At 32.8% G+C, this 22304-nt stretch overlaps 1 protein-coding gene across 1 annotated transcript in view; it reads right to left on the bottom strand.

Moving 5' to 3' along the window:
* Window positions 1-1300: 1300 nt before the first annotated feature.
* LOC124365043 (vacuolar protein sorting-associated protein 13D-like) overlaps window positions 1301-22304 on the bottom strand; it is a 189889-nt gene continuing 168885 nt past the window's right edge. Inside the window, 8 exon segments of the mRNA XM_046820942.1 lie at window positions 1301-3527; window positions 6350-6503; window positions 12860-12979; window positions 14551-14691; window positions 17415-17527; window positions 19198-19397; window positions 20450-20627; window positions 21104-21286. Coding sequence (XP_046676898.1) covers window positions 3435-3527; window positions 6350-6503; window positions 12860-12979; window positions 14551-14691; window positions 17415-17527; window positions 19198-19397; window positions 20450-20627; window positions 21104-21286 — 1182 coding nt within the window. The 3' untranslated portion in view covers window positions 1301-3434.

Here is a 22304-nt window from a genome sequence, read left to right as displayed (position 1 = left end):
CATCAGTACCGATGATGAAGTCAAGGAAGAGGTTAATAGAATCCTCAAAGGATTGATGGCAGAATTCTACAACATGGTGATAGAAAAGTTGGAGCATCGTCTACAAGAGTGTTTTGACAGAAACGGTGATTATGTGGAAAAATAGCTTAACTTTTAAGTTTTAAATTGATGTATAACACTAAGTAGAAATATAGAGCTGCCTATTTTAAAAAATCATGGGAACCTTATTTTTCTAATACTCCTCGTAGTTGAAGTGAAAATGTACGAGAACAGATGTTTCCAACAACCAGTCTCTTTATAGTGTAAAAAAATTGGTTGAAAATTTTACATCGGGGGTAATCAGGGACCAGAGACGATAGGTAAGCAGCAACTACAAAAGTGAGGTTAGTTATTATTTCTTGTGGTTTCTACCTGTGCCAAAACCTGGTATTTATCCATTCTTAACTATAAGAAAACTGGAAGTTATTGTTAGTAAATAGTTTTATAATTTATAACGCACAAATAAACAGGCTACATTTTAATATAACTACTGTTATTTTAGTTGTAGTTGTTAGTTTGAGGTCAACTTTTTAAACTCAGATCCTTTTTATCAAGATTTATTAATCTTGATTCATGATTTAAATTTAACTATTTTGTGTAACATGTTATGATCAGTTAAATACACTTAATATAAACTGTATTTTTTTGCAGAACATTGTAATTACCACTGTATAAACTTCTGTGGATTGGTGGTAAGAGAGGTTTTACTTTATACATTATACACTCTGACTTGATCTTTTCCCTCCTTTTATTAGTTCATAAGTATTACAAAATTATATTTTTAGGACCTAATATTTTCCCGGGTGGAGCTCCGGACCCGCTGGTCTGGAGTTTTTCTATACTCCTGACTCCCTGGTGTTCTGAAAACTCCCCAGAGAAGATTTCTGGGTGCACCACTGGCGGTAATCACCACAACAGTGAAAAAGGGGTGAAAATAGCCCTAAAGTCTTGCCTATCTGAGCAGGCAAACAAGTTTTTATAAACAGGGTTTTCTAAATTAAGCTGAAATGTATGATGTGTCTAAAAAAAATTTGTATGTGTTTGCATTTTTTTACATGTTTGAAAAATGTCATTTTCTCAGCCAACGTTCAGCTAGTAAAGTGCAAGCCACGTATACGTCGCCATACACACTTGAAGAGACTGACGTAACAGTTTAATTTGACCATCAAGTACTGTCTGTCTGCCAATAACTGTAGTAAAAAGCTGTTCCTACAAACTTAGATGAATTTGTTTACATTTATATAACTAAAACATTATCAGATTCAAATGAATAATTTTTTATTGACTCAAAAACAACAAACAAAAATTCAAAAGCTAAGCTAGGCTCTTAGGCATTTGAAAATTTTTAGATTCAGCTAAATCTGTACAACACATAACACATCATGGTGCGTTTGCAAAAACTTTCAGATCCTCAATTATTAATTTTGAATGCTAAAGCAAATTTTTTGAGAGGAATTTATCGTTTAAATTTATATAACAATGGTGTCATCAATGCATATAATATTAGAACAAAACACTAATATGTAACTCTTATTATGGTTACATTTAGAAAACAGTGTAAATAGTATTCACTAGATTTTTCTGCCAACTTTCTAACCTAGCATACAATGTAATGAATAATGCTAATGTCTCTTTACCACTCACACAATATCTTGGTTAGGCAACAACACATTTTACAGCGGTAACTGTTAAATTAGAAACTATATGATAATCTAATATTTGTACAATTAAAATTGACATAAAAACCAATACTTACAAGCTTTTTAATCACAAAGCTTTTCTAGCAAAACTATTATATTCAGGCACAACAATAATATAATTTGAACAGTTAAATTATATTTATAGTCAAATCCAAGATTCACATGACATTTGTACACCATATTACATTTTTATAAATAACTGGAATAATCTGCGATGTGTGAAAATCGTCAAAAAAATATCCATATCATAACGCAAACTAACATATTTCTTAACAAGTCTAAATAAATAATGTCTATTTTTAAATTTTATATCATCAAATTCCTTGAAATTAGACATTTTAATGATGTTTTGATTGGTAAAACTAATTTTGATTGGTTATGTTAAAAATCTTAAAATTAAAAACGAATACCTGATAAAAACTAATTTGCACAGATAATAAGTCTAAACTACTGCACAATGGGAACACAAATTCACACCGCAACCACTGATCAGTTATTAAAATCACTTATTTAATTTTACAATAACATATTTCAGTTGTACACACACAAAAACAAGATGTATATATCAAAATTTTAGAATTATTTAACAGCTTACAACAATAAAAACATAGTACAAAATAAGTTGAAACATTTTAAGTAATAAATATCTTAGTTAAAAACTATATAACTTATTGAAGAATCAGTTCACTGAATGTTAGTTTTTGTTGCACAAAGAGCATAAAATACATTATGATTTTTGAGTTTTTAAGTATTTTGATTATAATATTGGCCAAGACTTGACATACCATGTAACTTGGTTAATTCTGACACAATCATATAATTTTATATAATACTGAACATTTTATCTTATAATAGTAAAACAAGCAACTGTCAACTCACAATAAACAATTCATTTACAATTTTTTAAATGAATATTTTTTGTTAGTGGTACCAAACATAATTAATACAGGTCAGCTATTTTAAACTGCCTTAAAAGTTTTTCTCTAAAACATGTGTTGAACTTAACTTTTTGTGCTCACTTATGGTTGTTTGGAATTTTTCAAGTAAAAAATAAAATGTAGTTTATGGCCATTTTAAATGGCTACAGTCAATTCTTGGCCACTCGGTTTATTTTGTTCCAAATTGCATTGCTCTTAAAGTTGATATGGCCACTGCGAATGGCTAAATAATGAAATTAATCTTGCCGTTAGCCTTTTGATTTCACAGGAAATTTTCTTTCAGAATTTCCAAACTAAAAGGAGAAAACAATTCTGATATGGCAACTGCTAGCAATCAAAACAATGGGTGAACAGCAGAAAACAGAATAAACTAAACAAGCAAACATGATCCGTTTTGTTCGGGAGGGAATAAACTTATGTGAAAGCAAAAAGTTAGAAGTATACAGAGAATGTGATCACTGAGAAAGCAAAAACGATATAGACTAGAATCATCTCGTTGCACACAAATACTAAATAAATATATGCAAAGTATTATGAACAAGCAGCACCTATACAATCAATAAGTTATCACCTAGAACGTAAAAATATAAAACCCGCATTATTGCTCCCATTCTTATTATTAAAATACTGCGGAGATTATGTTACGAAAAATATATTCAATAGTCGAGAAAATAAATGGTCAACAGTGGTTGGATTATGAACTAGCCTATGCTATATCACAAGGTAGAGTTGCAGTCTTGTAACGAGAACAGTCAGTTCAGTCTTCCAGCAAGTTTAGTTCAGAGTTGGCCATAAGAGTGTGCTGGCGTTCAATGTAGATTGTGCGAACATGGTTCACTTTCTCTGACACCTGAAAAAACATGCAGGATAATTGTAAATTTTAAAATAAAACAATTTTTGTTAATTATTTTTTGCATAAAAACAAAAGATGATGCCAGATGCATAATTAACCGCTTGAAGCCCACAAGCTGATATCTTGGCTCTGAAATTGTTTCCAAAACATTTCCCTCCAAAGTCTTGGCACCCTATCTTTTATCTTTTTAAATTTAATTTCTGTTTGCTATCAGTGATGATATAATGACAATGACAAACAAAAAAAGATTTAAAATACTTTCATTTGTTTCATCTATTTATTTATCTCTTTTTCATACACACACATATATATATATATATATATAAATATAGTGCCAACAAATTACATGAGAATGTTCCCACATGGGCAAAAAGCCTGTGTGTGAGAACCGAGTCCATCTTCACTCGAGTTTGCAATCACAATATTATTAATATACAAAATCTACGATATGAAATTAGATGGCTATAAGATGAAGGACAAAATACGGGATGAACTTAAAGACTACGCAAGAACACATTTTATAAACCATGAAGAAAATAAAAATGAAAGGAGAGAAAAAATGCTAATCGATTTCTGAAACCTACACTAGTATGACAGAATTAATGTATTCCTTTATAAAGAAAAAACAGCCCACACAAAAACACACACACACGTGCATGCATGTACACACATACCAAAAACATGCTCACACACTTTCAGATTCTCATAATAATAAGCAAGCATATTAAGCATTATACTAATCAATTCCACAACTAGAAGTAATTGAGCATCAACATCTAAATTTACAGAGATATCTTTAGTGAATTCATTAAACTATTAGCTTTCTTTAGAAGATATATATCCGAATATCCAAATAGCTCTTAGAATTTACTTTACACTTCCTGTCATGATGGCCTCTTGTGGGAGAAACTTCAGTAAATGAAAGCTCATCAAGAATTATTTAAGATCATCCATGGAACAGGAACGCCTGTCAAATTTAGCCATTTTATCGACTGAACATGAAGAGGTAGCAAAACTTAACTTAGAGGAATTAATTGATAATTTAGCAAAAATAGAAGTTAAGAAAGTAGTATTTGAGTAAATTAACTAAGCTTAATACCAGTATTAAGTTAAATTTTATATAGGTATTCCTAGCAACTCAATGTATTTTGAAATAGACTTTGTAAAATATAATGCGTTCTTGTAATTAGATGCATTTCTGTTTCTTAATCCTTCGTAACTCCTTTGAATCTGGGGTGTAAATTAATTTCATTCTTTTTTAAATTTCTGTAAATTAACAATATTGCTTACCTATCTTTATTTGTAAATATATATATTTCCACCAAGAAACGCCTTCACATATTATATTTTTTTCTTGGGATAAGGGAAAATATAAATCTCTCTGTATTGATAAGGAGGTGGGTGGTTCTTTGTTTCCTGGAAGGTTCTTTAGAGGGTGCCATTTAAAATTCTTGCCAAGGGCACCATATACCTATGGTACACCACTGTTTCTATAAAGCCTAATAAGGAATCGTAAGATACAACTGTTGTTTTAACAAATTTTCCATTTTTTTTATTATAAACAATATTTCTTAAGGAAATACATTTTGTATATGTAGATATAAAATGTACCTTATATTAATAATAATACTTACTTTGAAATATTTTGTTTATCCCAGCCATTACAAACTAATATAAAATAGTCAATATATAAAAAAATATATTTATTAATACACAAAAAATAATTGAGATTCTGCTACTTTAGCTGAGCTAGTTTAAAGATTTTAGTAAGAGTGTCAACAGTTTCATTTTGAATCTGGCATTTCAGACAATAGTAATGGGTTTAACCCTAGCAATGTTTACCATCCATTTTATGGTCAATCCATTCATTTTGTAAGTGCAATCAACAATAAAACTGTTGGTTTGTATTCAGCTGGAACAATCAATGTAGAGTAAAACTTTGATTATCAAAAATAATATTTAAAAAATAATTTCCTGGGTTATAAGATTATATAGGGTTGTGTTAATACAAAGAACTTCAGAGAAATATATATATATAGGTATACAAAAATTTTGCCATTATTGTATTATTTTATGTAATTGCCCATGTGTAAATGTAATATAGAAAATAGAAGTTGAAAGCACAATAATTTGTCAACGCTCTGGTTTTACATAAACAAAATACAGCAGTAATAAATTTTAGCAATTATTAATTTGCATACTGCAGATTAGCTACCCTCAGCAAATATACACATTAGACTCATCGAGATGCATTTATATAGATACAGAACTGCAAGCAAAATATAATTTTTTTAAACTACAATATTTTGTTAATTAGGTTACCTATCTACAAAAGTCTGTACACAAAATACAGCAAAAACATGTTTTAATGATTGATAATTTGTGTATGGCCGATTAAGCAGTAATTCATAACGCTAATCGATTCTTGTATCCAAATATTTGTTGAAGATTAGATTTGAGATTTGGTTTTTAGACACCACTAACTAAAACCTTTTTAGATTATACTTTTCATTTCAATTGTTGTTTAACTTCTAAACAGTAAAATTTAAAAAAAACTAAAAAATTAATATATTTTTTACAGCTACAACCCTAGAGATTTGGTAGCCATATTAATTATTAAATGAAGGCACAAATGTACATCTACTGTAAATGAGAGGTGAAAGAGTTAAATTTAGTGAAAATTTATTTAAATTACAATACTATTCTTTCATACAGTTTGGATAAGTCTTGTGCGAATTAAAAACAACTAAGTGATGAAATAAAATTAATGTTACTGCAAGTACTGTACCAATATTTCAAGTCTGAATAGCTAGACCTACCCATGATGCCACAGCTCCGGTGTCACAGCGGACTCGAGGTCGCTTGGTGGGCTCTTGCCCCAGTGCCCCACCATCCACCCGGATGGCCAGCTCTATATAGTGTAGTGTCGTCCCACCCTCATACAAGCTCAAAGGCTGACAGCTAACCAGCTCTCTACAAACACCATAGACAATGAATTACACTAGACCATTCTTGTTTTTTTTATTTAAAAACTTGAATTTCATACTCATGTGACATGAAATGACCAATAGCCCTTTTCTTATTCTCTTTACAGTAAGGCTCCAACTTATGGACAATGGTAGCATACTGAAGGTGGCTTTTGATCAATGACCGAATAAACATACACATGAATCTATATCATTAAAATTAGGGTGAGGATTTCAAGTTCCTCTAATCTTCCATCTTCAGAGAAGATCAGCTTGGACTCTATGAAAAGCCAAGATATTATTATATACATTTTCTTTATATTAACCCTTTGGACGCCAACGCCCAAGACTGTCGCCCTACCCATCACGCTAGCGCCCGAACCAACTGTACTAGCCAAAACCGCCAGCCCTGTTTTGAAGTTTTTGTAACCTATTACGCTTTGCTCTGTATTATCCTTAGTTTTTATGTTAATTGAATGTTTCTTTTTTTATTTGTAGGAAATTATATGCACTATCGAATAGTGTTATTATAAATAGCATTTAGAATGGAACTACATTGTTTATGATGTGGTAATGCCTAACCAAAACATTTGTTTACATAAAAATGTCACTCCTGGCCAAAATATCAGTACGAAAAAAAAATATTTTTACTTATCAGTGATATTTTTATTCGTTACAGATATTATATCTAAGACTGCTCACAATAATTCAGAACTGAAAGTTGAAAAATAGTTTCACAAAAAATACTTTTAATTAGTGTTGATATTAGAAAAAATGTACTATAACTAGAATTAATTTTACAGTAGGAAATAAGTTTGTACATACTTACATAGTATTAAAATGAGAGCATCTTCTCACTACTATAAAGTCTATATCAAAGATTTTCTTCAATAAAGTAAGAAAAATCTTTGTCAGAAAAATAATTATTTATAAATATTTTTATATTTTTATAAATTAAATATATTATATTATATTTTATATAAATAAATGTGTATTTAGGGAAACACAATGGGTGGACACTAAACTGAACAAAATTGATTACAGATAGTCTTATTTACTTCTAAAATAGTCCTAAACAGTTTAAACAGACTTTTTAAGTTAAAAAATAACTTTTAAAAGATGTTTTTCTTGAACGGCTGATCAATCGGACGTTGGCGCTTTTCGCCCGGACCTCGGCGGTCCGATCGATCAAACGTTAGCGTTTTTTCGGCTAGACTTCGACGGTCCGATCAATCGGACGTTGGCGTCCAAAGGGTTAATGCCTCCATAGGACTATAAACAGGAATTTGTTTTACAAGTAAATATAACAATAACCTTTATATTAATAGTCCTAAAGGTAAGAGCCTATTTGCATTATATGCACACAACTTAGTTTTTCATTAAATTTATAGAAGAATATCCATAAGAAATAAATCAATAATCAGCCATGCTAGTTTTAATCAAGGTCAAAATGGGAAGGTATCGAAAGGGTTTCAAATATCACAATTATTTTATTCTAATAATATATATATATATATATATATATATATATATATATATATATATATATATATATTTCTATCACATTCAGTCTACAGAGTACAGAGATTGTGGGCCACCAATTTCAGTGAAACAGCTTTATAAGGTTGGTTGATGCTGATTTAACTGTTACTTACGTGTTTCATTTGTGGTTGGTTACTTAATAAACTTTCAAAATACAATCCATCAAGTTATACTCTAAAAACCTCAGCAGCAGACTTATAAACTTAATTAATCCTCAGATGGAAATTGGAAGTCCTCTGTCAGAAGAATTTCCAGCCAACTGACACCATGGATATAACTTTTAAGAGGAATATGACTACTGTTTTTACCACTGTAACACCCTCCGATCATCAATATAATCCGGTTTGGTCATCAATAGTTAATACAGACCCAATGATTGTAAGAATGAAACATCTATGTCATTGACAGCAATAGAGCTGTGGCAGATTCAAAAAACTTAACCCTTTTGCCAGACAAAAAATCAAAAGTTGGTCTGAGAAATGCCAGTGATTTTTCACATAATACTACTAAAAGGATACCAGGCCTATTTCAGCTGTTTTGCAGTGTTTTACTAAAAAAATTGTAAAAATTACAAATATTGAGATATTTTCCTAATTTTTTCATTGTTTTGCAGTAAAATAAATTCCCTTATAAAAAACTACAAAGCAAATTATATTTCTAAATGTAATTAACTTAAAAAAATTTATAAAGTAGGCATTTTACTTACAGTTTTTATATTTTTCCAGTTTCACATGAAGAATAGTACTTTAAAAAAATTATTTCACTATAACACATACTATCACTTGAAAGAGGAATTAAGACTGAATACACACATAAAAAGTTTTGATTAATATTTCAAAACCAAAAAAATCATGTTAATTTTTTTAGAAAGTTACATTTTCACTTTTTTGTGATATTTACACTATTTAGCTTCTTTATAAAGTTTATAATATTTTCCACTATGAAACCATTAAAAACTGTTTGAAACTACTTTCTACTTTAAAAAAATGTACACTTTGTAAAATGTCAAAAAAAAATGTACACACTTTTGTACATAGGTATTATAGTTAGGCGGTAACACAAATAAGGTGAGGCAAACATAAGGGATGCAATCCTTTTTGACAGCGTTTTAACAGTATTCTCGCTAAGTAGAGATCGCGAGCGTTTCATTTTATTGAAGTTTACCTTTTATGTTAGTAAAACATTGTTAGTAAACTATTCATCAACAAACAAACACTGTGGAAGCAGCAACACAAACAACCAAACAAAGAGGTTAGACGTGAACTATCAGCTGACACAACTTTGTCTGATGCAACAACCACAGCCATTTCTATCATGGCTAAACACCTGACTAACCTTACGATATTACTTCTATTATTTTTTTTTATGTAGATTGGTTCATTCTGATTGTTTGTATACCAACAAATTTATAACAAGTTATAAAATGATTATGGTATGACTTTTACTCCAAACGTCCGTATATACGGACGTCAGCATTCTTTGGTAGTTATTCAAACGTCCGTATATATACGGACGTTGGCATTTCTCGGTAGTTTTTCAAACGTCCGTATATACGGACGTTGGCACTAAAAGGGTTAAATCACACAAAAGAAAATTACCCTATCCTAGAAAAAAAACTTCACTTAGAGAACGATGGCAAATGTCCGAAAAAATTCTGTTTCCTTCACAACTCTTCCATCGTAAAAAACACAATTCAAACAAAGCATAAAACATGATCTCACCACCCAAGCAAGAGTGTATAAACATTGCTCTATCAGACATTACTCTGAGGTAATAACCTAACATTTGTCACACAGTATCTGATTTCATGTGCAGGAAAATGTTTACATGATACACACTTAACGTTAGTAAATCTGTACTATTATACTGTGACTGAGCTGACTTATAGAAACCCCTCCCAGATTATATTGGATGAAAACAGAGTTTTAATAAACCATCAGTTCAATGGATAGGCCTTGTTTGCATTCTGTATTATTTTCTGAAGGCAAACTATTTTTCTATCTACTATTACTGTATTTGTTTTAATACAGAATGAATAATACAAAATTCACTTTAATTAATCAACCAAATAATTGTTTTAGTTCATCAACAATGACTAAAAATCATGTTTTAATATTTTTTTTACTAAAATTAATTTTAAAACGTACTATTTCTAAAACTGAAAAGTAATAACAATATTGCATGAAGTTTGTCATGTTATATGTGTAAAAATTATTTTTGCTGTCATTTTCCAGGAATTGTTTTATTTTAATTTAGTCTACGAGAGTACATGATACACAATGTGTCAAATCCAGTGCGTTAAACACTAGACTAGAAGCACAATTTAGTCTACAAGAGTACATGATACACAATGTGTCAAATCCAGTGCGTTAAACACTAGACTAGAAGCACAATTTAGTCTACAAGAGTACATGATACACAATGTGTCAAATCCAGTGCGTGAACACTAGACTAGAAGCACAATTTAGTCTACAAGAGTACATGATACACAATGTGTCAAATCCAGTGCGTGAACGTGAAACACTAGACTAGAAGCACAATTTAGTCTACGAGAGTACATTATATACTAGACTAGAAGCACAATTTAGAGTACATGATACACAATGTGTCAAATCCAGTACATGATACTGACTAGAAGCACAATTTAGTCGAGAGTCAACACTAGACTATAACACGATACACAATGTGTCAAATCCAGTGCGTGAACACTAGACTAGAAGCACAATTTAGTCTACGAGAGTACACGATACACAATGTGTCAAATCCAGTTAAACACTAGACTAGAAGCACAATTTAGTCTACGAGAGTACATGATACACAATGTGTCAAATCCAGTGCGTTAAACACTAGACTAGAAGCACAATTTAGTCTACGAGAGTACACGATACACAATGTGACAAATCCAGTGCGTTGAACACTAGACTAGAAGCACAATTTAGTCTACGAGAGTACATGATACACAATGTGTCAAATCCAGTGCGTGAACACTAGACTAGAAGCACAATTTAGTCTACGAGAGTACATGATACACAATGTGTCAAATCCAGTGCGTGAACACTAGACTAGAAGCACAATTTAGTCTACAAGAGTACATGATACACAATGTGTCAAATCCAGTGCGTGAACACTAGACTAGAAGCACAATTTAGTCTATGAGAGTACATGATACACAATGTGTCAAATCCAGTGTGTGAACACTAGACTAGAAGCACAATTTAGTCTATGAGAGTACATGATACACAATGTGTCAAATCCAGTGTGTGAACACTAGACTAGAAGCACAATTTAGTCTATGAGAGTACATGATACACAATGTGTCAAATCCAGTGCGTGAACACTAGACTAGAAGCACAATTTAGTCTACGAGAGTACATGATACACAATGTGTCAAATCCAGTGCGTGAACACTAGACTAGAAGCACAATTTAGTCTACGAGAGTACATGATACACAATGTGTCAAATCCAGTGCGTGAACACTAGACTAGAAGCACAATTTAGTCTACGAGAGTACATGATACACAATGTGTCAAATCCAGTGCGTGAACACTAGACTAGAAGCACAATTTAGTCTACGAGAGTACATGATACACAATGTGTCAAATCCAGTGCGTGAACACTAGACTAGAAGCACAATTTAGTCTATGAGAGTACATGATACACAATGTGTCAAATCCAGTGCGTGAAACACTAGACTAGAAGCACAATTTAGTCTACGAGAGTACATGATACACAATGTGTCAAATCCAGTGCGTGAACACTAGACTAGAAGCACAATTTAGTCTACGAGAGTACATGATACACAATGTGTCAAATCCAGTGCGTGAACACTAGACTAGAAGCACAATTTAGTCTACGAGAGTACACGATACACAATGTGTCAAATCCAGTGCGTGAACACTAGACTAGAAGCACAATTTAGTCTACGAGAGTACATGATACACAATGTGTCAAATCCAGTGCGTGAACACTAGACTAGAAGCACAATTTAGTCTACGAGAGTACACGATACACAATGTGTCAAATCCAGTGCGTTAAACACTAGACTAGAAGCACAATTTAGTCTACGAGAGTACATGATACACAATGTGTCAAATCCAGTGCGTGAACACTAGACTAGAAGCACAATTTAGTCTACGAGAGTACATGATACACAATGTGTCAAATCCAGTGCGTTAAACACTAGACTAGAAGCACAATTTAGTCTACGAGAGTACATGATACACAATGTGTCAAATCCAGTGCATTAAACACTAGACTAGAAGCACAATTTAGTCTACGAGAGTACATGATACACAATGTGTCAAATCCAGTGCGTGAAACACTAGACTAGAAGCACAATTTAGTCTACGAGAGTACATGATACACAATGTGTCAAATCCAGTGCGTGAACACTAGACTAGAAGCACAATTTAGTCTACGAGAGTACACGATACACAATGTGTCAAATCCAGTGCGTTGAACACTAGACTAGAAGCACTGACACAGTCGTTGCCCAACAATGGCCAGTTTTCAGTATACATAAACTGAATTATTAAATATAAGAAATAAACTACCTTTTAGTGATGATTCAAAGTTTTTGAGATTATATCGTTTGAAGGTTTCAATGGAAAGAAGTAATACGAAATTGAACAGTCAATATTCCTTTTTCTTTTTTTTTGTACTGATTTTACATTGTGTTTATCCAGCTTTCTACTTATAAGAGGGTGAAAAGATTAAATTATTTTCACTATATTTTGTGAATAATTCAGTAGTTATTTCACATTACCTGGTGATTTACAGTAATGAGAGAAAATGTAACTTTAAATGCAGATGATACTAACCTCATATGGACCTGTAGAAACATGTTGTTGGTATTGCCACTGATTACTCGTACCATCTCGCTGGAGATGACGATACGAAGGTCCTCCGAACCGCTGCGCAACACTTCATAGGCCATGAACCTGTGCAGCCCAACAATTCAGTCCAACTCACTTTATAATAAAATCTTAATAAAACAACACATTTTAAATGTATTTATATTGGATTGGAATAAATATATTAGACTAAAAAGTAGGAGTTACAGAGTCAGTATGTAGATGCAAGCTTTGATAAATCCACACATTTTTCATGTTTACTGGAATGTACTTTCCGATGATAAAGGGCCATCAGTAAATCACATGTTGATGACAGTGACAAGTTGCCGTCTCTGCATAACCAATTCTATATGGTCTGAGATATCCATTGGTATGTTTATCATCATCATTATTATTATCAAAATGTTTGTATTTTATATTGATATATTACAATATAATAAACAGGTAGCAAGATCTCAAGTCCGTTGTGATCTTATCATCCATTGTAATTGTGGCTTGTAACTTGTTCATTATCTGCTTCAGAGCCGAAGACACCCACATACAATCAGCCAGTATGTGATCATGTCCAAGAATGTTGGTTTCCGCACTATTTCTTAATTTTTTAAATATTTATTTAAAATTTCCAAAATTGGTTAAAAATTAAATTTTTTTGAGGGATGTCATTATTAATTCAAATATATTGTTTAAGTATATGAAAAAAATTTGGTTAAACTTGTGGTTTTATATTCTTTAATCTCTTATGATATTAAAAACAAATAAAACATTTGTCTTTACAGTTCAAAAATAAACTTTTTAACCTAATGGTGCTGCATGAATAATATCTATCTTCATATGACTTACTAAGAGCTAAAATACAAAATCTTTTAAACCAATGTTAAAAACAATTTGGAAAGGCCCATTTCCTATTCATCAATACCCTTAATTATAAAGGAATCTTGATCTTAGGACAAAAATTCATGGATGATTTTGTCAAAATTCAAGTACTTCTTGTGTGTATGTGAGGCTGTGTCTACCATACTCAATATTTTTAGATATCACAATTCAAGCAAAATAATCAATAGATCATTGAACATATGCTTGCTGATGAAAATACACATGTATCACCAAACTAGAGTTTGAAGATAAAGTATAAGTCAATAGTTCTGCATTATGTTTGTTTATTAGTAGAAATACATGTATAAGACGCCTGCCAACTTCATCTGTTCTGAGACAGACCAAATATGAAAGAAGATGACAGAGAAAGAGACAGTAGAATAAGTCGCTAAAGCTACCAACGAATACTAGTATGGCACATTGAACTAATTGTGGCATGTAGCCTACAAATTGGAACAATACTCCCATATCAAGTTTTTATCAACACTCAATTTATTAAATTCATTGAAGGTCAGAGCTTCATCTGAAAATTGCTTTAACTCTAAAACAGAAATATAAGAATTATTACATTTAACTCTTTAGTGGAGTAGTAATATCGGCATTTAGTAGAGACAGAACCGATATAAACACATTAATTACTGGGGTTGGTATTTTGGAACCTGTACATTAAGCCTAAAATTAACTCACTCAACTTGTATGAAACAGATTTAAAATGTTATAGGTCTATAATATCAGCCACTACTTTTCAGATCCCAGTTCTTAACGGTTATTAACACAGTACTCACAACTCTGAGTAGTCACAGTTGCTGATGGTGTAGAGCAGCTCTTGTCCACGACTCTGCTTCTGGTTGTATACAGGCATCAGACCAGTGACACTAGAGACACACCGAGGGGGCCTGGTGCGCTCGGGACTCTTGCGGTTAGAACTAAATACATACACATCAGTCTATTCAAAATTATTTACCATTTAAAAATTCAGGTTTTTACTAACACCTGTTCTCAAAATTTTATTTATTTTGACTTTTTGGAGAGGGTTTTTTTTTTTCTAAATTTTAATATTAATTTCTAAAGTCATAATATTTTAGTACAAAAAAAAATTGGTACCAAAAACTGGTAAGGTTTGCGATAGCTATTCATTTATAACACTTATCAGCCACTAATGTCTTGATCACAATACATTATATTGCAAATTTTTATTGCTTTGCAATTATATACAATATGTTTTACATATTATTATATACTGTTACACAATATAAACAGTAAGTTTTGCTACATTATAAGTATAATGAAACACATTGCGCTGAAGAATATATGTTTGAAATTAAAAGATATTTTCAAATTTTTATGTTTGAACAATGTTGGACTACAAGAAATAAAAGGAATTTTTTAAAGTTTTATTTCAAATTATTACCATTGCTTGAATTTTACTGAAACTAGTATTACATGATAATATGTATTTTGTGTTACACATTTACTTTTTACAAGTTTTTATCAAAACTCTTGTAAATAATACAAATCAGGTGGTTGGGGCAAAAAGGTTTGTAAGAGTGAAGCGTTAAAAATACCACAAAATTATCTTTTTCACTTTATTTAAACTATAATATTATATTTATGTTAAGAAAATGTTCAAACTAAAGCTTTGTTCCCCTGCATACAACACTTAATACCTTAAATAAATGTTACCAAATAAGATTAGACTACTGTTTTCATTGTCAAAGCTATATAGGTTAAGATACAATTGGTTATTTAATTGAAGAAAGTTTTATGGTGATTGGTGAATATTTAAGCAATCACAAGTCACAAAACCAAATTCTCGCAAATGCACCAAATATCCAGCGATAGTAATTGAACAACCACCTTTCTCACTGGATATGTAGTGACCACCAGTTCTAGGTTAAAATTATAATAATATCATGTATATAAATAATTAATATTTTAATTTGTGTGACACGTATTTGGTTTCCTAATCACATGGTAGTTTGGGTATTTAAACACTAGTGAGACAGAAACAGCCAAATACAAAATAGTTGATGGATAAAAGGTGAGGGCTCTGCGGTGTAATAGTCAGCATTCTCGGCCAGAATGTGAGATATCCATATACAAGTTCCAGCAGAGGAACTAAATTTTGTTCATAAATTTTTATTGAGATAAAATTATTGTATGGATATTCATGGATGCGGTTATACGAGGGCAGTTCAGAAAGTAAGTTTCTTTGTCGGCTAGTTGGCTAACGGGTGGGGGTAGCGGCATGATCCGAGTAGCGCTGTGTGGCTCTGTTCAGTGCGCGTCTGGCAGTGCCGCTTTGAAGGTCGTGACGTTATTTGTTGTGCTGCAACCTTGCTTTCAAAATGGCCGCCATTATCGAGTCTCCCGCCTACTGTGAAGTACTTTCTGTTATAAGATTCATGTGGGCAAAACAAATGCCACCAGTGGAAATTCATCGTGAGTTGTGTTCGGTATATGGAGAAAACATTATGTGTTACACTGCCGTGAGAAAATGGTGCCAATTGTTTAATGATGGACGCACAAATGTCCACGATGAAAAGCGATCTGGCCGACCATCTGTCATTACTGACGACCTTGTTGCGAGCATTGACCAAAAGATTAGGGAAAATCGCAGATTCACGATTACAGAACTTTCTGAGTTTTTTCCTAACATCTCAAGAACTCTAGTGTATGAGATAGTGACACAGAGACCTTGGTTTTCACAAATTTTGTGCTCGTTGGGCCCCTAAACTTTTGACTGATGAGCACAAAAAGAAGAGAATGGGATCCGCTTTAACCTTTCTTTCGCGCTACCATGAAGAAGGTGAAGAATTCCTTAGTCAGATTGTGACAGGTGACGAGACATGGGTCTCCTATGTGAATACCGAAGAGACAATCGATGGAATGGGGTCACACGTCATCGTCAAGAAAACCTGTGAAATGTCGCCAAACATTTTCGACAAGAAAACTTATGGCAACAGTGTTTTGGGACAAAAAAGGGATTATTCTAGTGGAATTCATGGAAATAGGGACAACCATAAACGCTGCAGTCTATTCTGACACTCTCAAAAAACTGAGAAGGGCTATACAGAATCGTAGGCAGGGAATGTTGACTTCGGGCATTGTTCTCCTGCATGACAATGCGCTGCCGCATACAGCTGCCCGAACTCAGGACCTTTTGAACAGTTTTGGCTGGGACATCTTTGAACATCCCCCCTACAGTCCAGATTTGGCGCCCAGCGATTTTCACCTTTTTCCCAATATGAAGAAATGGCTGGGATCTCAGCGCTTTACAGACGACGAAGAACTGAAAAACTCCGTTAGCGGCTGGTTACGTGCACAGGTGGCAGACTTCTACGCGGCGGGTATTGAGAAGCTCGTAACCAGATATGATAAGTGTTTAAATAATTTTGGTAATTATGTTGAAAAATAGTGTAAGAGTTGCTCTTTAAAATGTGTGTAATAAAAAATCTGTAAGTATATTCTGCATTTTTTTATTAACCAAAGAAACTTACTTTCTGAACCACCCTCGTATATAGCTGTATAGTTACAACTTTTGTTGCATAATTTGGATTTGTAATAACAATTAACATAGCATACATACAGTACTATATAAAATACAACTTATATAAGATGCGAGAAGGTACAGAAATGTCATCGTTACCTGCGACTGGAGACACGCACTGCGCTGGCCGTCTCAAAGGTCAAATCCAACACTCCCACCACAGGCTTTGTTACAGTACCAACAATCCCCTTACCGAGCCCTGAGATAAATCCCTACATCATAACAATATAAATTATTTAAATGGCAATTTATAGAAAGTTTTTTTACTGACTATGGTATTAGCTATGATTACTTAAATTGAATAGGTCTTTAGCTTAATTTTAACGCATTCAAAACCTAGAATTTGGTTCTGTAAAGAATGTCCATACCAGTAAACATTATTAAAATGTTAAATATTAGAGTAAAACTTAAAAGTTTAGATTTTAACTACATACATGCATCACAAACAAGCTTCAAGCTTTAAACATCTGCATAAAATTCAAAAAGTGAAAGGAATTAAACAAAATAGCAAATAACAACCAAGAGGTTTTCATTACACCATTGAGACATATCACTAGATATTGTACATCAATTTTATTTAACCCCCTGACTGCCCTTATTATTTTCCTTAAACGCCAAGCCGTTTTTTCCCAGTTTTGCAAGCTATTTTTCTAAAATCTGTAAAAAGAATTTTTTTACTAAAAACAAACTGTATTTGGTATTGGTATCACTTTGCTCACAATGAAGAGTAGAATACAAAGAAAATAAGTAACTGGGTAAAGTAAAATAAGTAAATATATTCGTATATTTCATAAGTTCGTATATTTTCATTCGAATATTTTATGGTGAGTGGGAATTTTGTTTTGTTTTTTGTGTGTAAAAAAAAGTGAGGTGGTGTGCCTGGAAAATTTAGTTCAGTAAATCAATTTTAAATTCCAAGATAGCCTAAAAGTCCAAAAATTTGTCTAATTTCATAAAATGTATAGTTTTGTATAAGTTTTTGGGTAAATAAGTTAGTTTAGCACAAAAACAAGAAGTAGCACACAAAGCGTGGTTTTCGTGATCAAAAACGCAAATTCTAAGAAATTTCTATAAATTGTTATAAACTGTAAAATTAACTCTTTTTGGTATGGTTTTATTTACAATAAACTAGAGAACACTATCACAAATCACAAATAACTTTAGACTAATAATCATAGCTAAGGTTTTTAATTTTTTTATAGTTCATAGAAATCAAAATTTGTATAATACATTTCTAAAAAAAGGATACTTACCTGACAAAACCGTTATTGCAATAATATTTTGGGTTATGTAAAATGTTATAATAACCAATAGGTGTGAATATTTTTGTCTGCATTACATACATTATTGAGCACAAGATACATGATGACAATTCATATTGTTGAAGGCTTTCCACAAATCTTTTATTTTATCTCCTACACACATATATTACTTCACTCAATCTAAAGTTATATGCAGGACAAGTAGCAGGACAAGTAGCATGAATTGATTATAACAATAAAGCATCGTTAAGACAAGTATTAGTAGGCACATTCTTTGCCATGACGATATCCTTCGTCGATAACCTAAGTTCGAATTTGTAAGGAGGAAGTACCTTTTAACTATTAACATGTTTGATCAAATGTCCGTAGTAAATATTTAGTAAAATGTAATAATACTAACAAACATGGACAACAACTTCATCAAAGATTTAAATTATAATAAGAGTAATTACTAATTTCAGCAATATGGATTTATTGTCATGCTAAAGATGATTCCTGTCCAGGACAAGACACACGGGTTTAATCAGAACATTTTGGTCGAAGATTAGTGTAAACTCGTTATGTACAGAAGTAATATCAAATGGTTTTAAAATAAGATGTAAAATCACTAGAAAACTAACCGGAATGCCTTCATTGGCTGCTCCCTCATAGGTCTGCTTGAAGACACTGGTAAGGCCGCCGAAGAGGCCATAGCCAAGCCCTTTGACTCCTGCCACAAGATGGTCTCCTGAAGTTCCGGAATGGGCCCGCCGGATTCGCCGTCTTGCCTCTTCATGATCATCATCCAAGATCACCATGCCCAGACCATCTGACAGTGTCTCTGTAAAAAAAAAAGCTGATTACTTGTTAGTTCTTAGGCTTGTGTGGACTAGTTTCAGTTCAACGTATGTTGACTTAAGATGGCTCTCCACAGCGAAGCTGAAATATCTCAAGAATGTGTGTACGCAAAGTTTCAACAGGGTTGCTACAGGAGTCCAATAATAAAATTCCCTGACTTTTCCCTGATTTCCAGATCAAATTTTTAATTTTTCCCTGACTTTTTTCGACGCAATCCCCAGGGTTTTTGGCAATTAATGGGTGGAAAAAAGCGGTGTTGAGGGAAAAAATATAAAATCCCTATTTTAGCAAAGGGATTTTATATTTTTCCCTGACCAACGTCGAAATTCCCTGACTTTTCCCTGACTTGAGACCGGATTCCCTGACTTTTCCCTGATTTCCAGTCCTGTTTTTTTTTCCCTGACTTCCATGATTTCCCTGACCTGTAGCATCCCTGTTCAACACAATGTGAACTGCAAGACTTCCATGTTGATTTTACTCTTTGTTAGAAAAGTTTACACAATTTTAAAGTGTTAACCCCTATGCAAGGTTTACAGATTTGTCTGTACTATTAGAATCGTGATAAATACGGCATATTAAAATATTCGTACTGTCTTATTTTAAATTATTTTGTACACTACAATTCATAAAGTGTTGTAAATGTGTAGATGTATTGATTTATGACTGTCAGAAGGCAAACAAAAATGTTGTCATTCCAAAACTATATCAATAACCAGCGCTATTCTTTTATCGTCATTTCATCTGACAATAAGTAGAACAAAAAATACCACCACCAACCAGCCAGTACCAGTAGATTTTTTCCAAAAAATAGGGTTTTGTTTATTACTTCTTCTTTTTAGAAGTAGAAAATAAACTAAACTGTGACAAAAACAGAATTGGTTATAAGTAAATGCAGGCTAATTGTATCAAGGTTAAATTTAAGGATTAAAATATTTGATTCTTTAAAATTATGGAACATTTGGTAATATTGAGTTGTTTTACAACATACACAAGGAATGAACCAAGCAAGAAACCTCTCTTTCAGCAAACACTCACCGGAAACTTTAGCAGCAGAATTAGAGAGTCCATGAGTAACATTCCCCACTAGAGCTTTCACATTTCCACCTTCTGAGAAGAAACGGGATACTCCCTCAGAGAGATCGTTGACGAATCCCAGTGGGTTGCCAAGAAAATCTGTTGACCCCAGGATTACAGCAGCTTGCCACTTTAATTCCTAAAACTTCTTTTAATTAAAATAGGAATTCATATTATACATTTATTATAACAGAGCAGTTACAGATCTTATGAGCTTCCCTCAAGCTAATTCATAATTGAAATCTAAAATGTACCTCTATGGATTTTCCAAGTTTTCATTGTGTTCCTTAACAATATTTAATATTAAAATGTTTTAACATTTAAAAATTGAACAAAGTATTTTAAAATTTTAATGCACCCCTATATAATGTTTTATACAAAAGTATAAATAGTACACAAAATAATATACACGTATAATATTGAAGTTGCCATATTCTTAAAGCAAGTTAAACAATCTACTACTGAAAGGTACAAAAAACTTACTTCATAAACGTTTGTCACATCAGTATTTTCGGTAATTTTTTGACATTTGTTAAGTTTGCTAAAATGTTCAACATTTTCATGACAGAGTATCCCACGAATGCAAAATATATTATACTAGATTTGACTACTTGCCTCTTTGTAATGTTTGACAATAGAATTCATCAGTAACTGGCTATTTTCGAAGATGTGTCGCTTGACAAAGGGCTCAAGTTCGACAGCTGCGTCCTGGAACTTGATGAGCGTGAGGCCCAACTTGCGCTTGATGGCCACCAGCTGATCACTCAACTTGCTACTGGTTGCCACACTTAGACGCAGCTGCCAACATACAGCAACATTTTTAGCCCCAAATTCATAATTTTCTAATATAATTTAAACAACTTTCATATAATAAATAACCTTAACACGTTCGCTACCACCATGTTAAGAAAAGTCATACACCCACAGACCAGCCGGCTCAAATACGAGCCGCACGGTTTCTTCCCAGTGCACCGGCGTCCCAAATATGCGCCGCTCGGGACACCTCAAATAGACTGACGTCCCATATTTGCGCCGCTGTTTGCATGCCACTATTATTGCCATGAAAGATCACTGGTCTATTTTAGAGGCTTGATACTTTTGTATTGGTCTATGGGGATGTCTGGCTCACATGTGGGACGCTTGGTCTCTGGATATCTTAAAAATTATGTCCCGCACAGTTGGTAAACTTGTTCATTGCCGCCTACACTGTTCTTGTTGTAAAACCTCACACCACGGGCTTCTTTCTTCTGAATTACGGTTGAAGTTATGTTTTGATAGTGTTTAGAAACTATTGTAGAACAAAATGGAACGAAATAAGAAACGTAAGCTTGTGTGTACTGACAGTAAAATAGATCATGAGCTGAGTAATAGTGACTGTGAATCTGACTCAAGTTCTTTGTTTTCATCGGATGGACAGAGTGGGTACGTTCCGAGCTCTAATAGTAGTGATGATAGTAGTGTAGTAGAACAAAATGAATTGTTTGATATTGAGGCTAATAAAATTGTAAATAACTCCAACATTGTCACTGATGAAACTGAACAGTCTCAAAATAGTTTGGCAGATGACTCTAACGTGCAGTTCGTACAAATGAAGTTCACAATGCCTACGTTAGTTCAGTTGCTTGTTGGACCAACACAAACAATGTTCCACTAGTTCACGAGTTTACAGGTAAAGAAGAAATACACTTACAAACAACAAGATCCCGTTGAAGTTTTTGGTGCTATTTTTGACAACGTTCTCCTAGAAAAAATAGTCACTTGGACAAATAAGAGAGCATCAATCATTCGAGGAAATCCTCTTCCTAAACATGCATCA

Source organism: Homalodisca vitripennis, chromosome 6 (genome assembly GCF_021130785.1).
Source record: "Homalodisca vitripennis isolate AUS2020 chromosome 6, UT_GWSS_2.1, whole genome shotgun sequence".
Classification (NCBI taxonomy): Eukaryota; Metazoa; Arthropoda; class Insecta; order Hemiptera; family Cicadellidae; genus Homalodisca; species Homalodisca vitripennis.
Note: the sequence above shows the minus strand (reverse complement) of the source record. Positions and strands in the feature narration are given on the sequence as shown.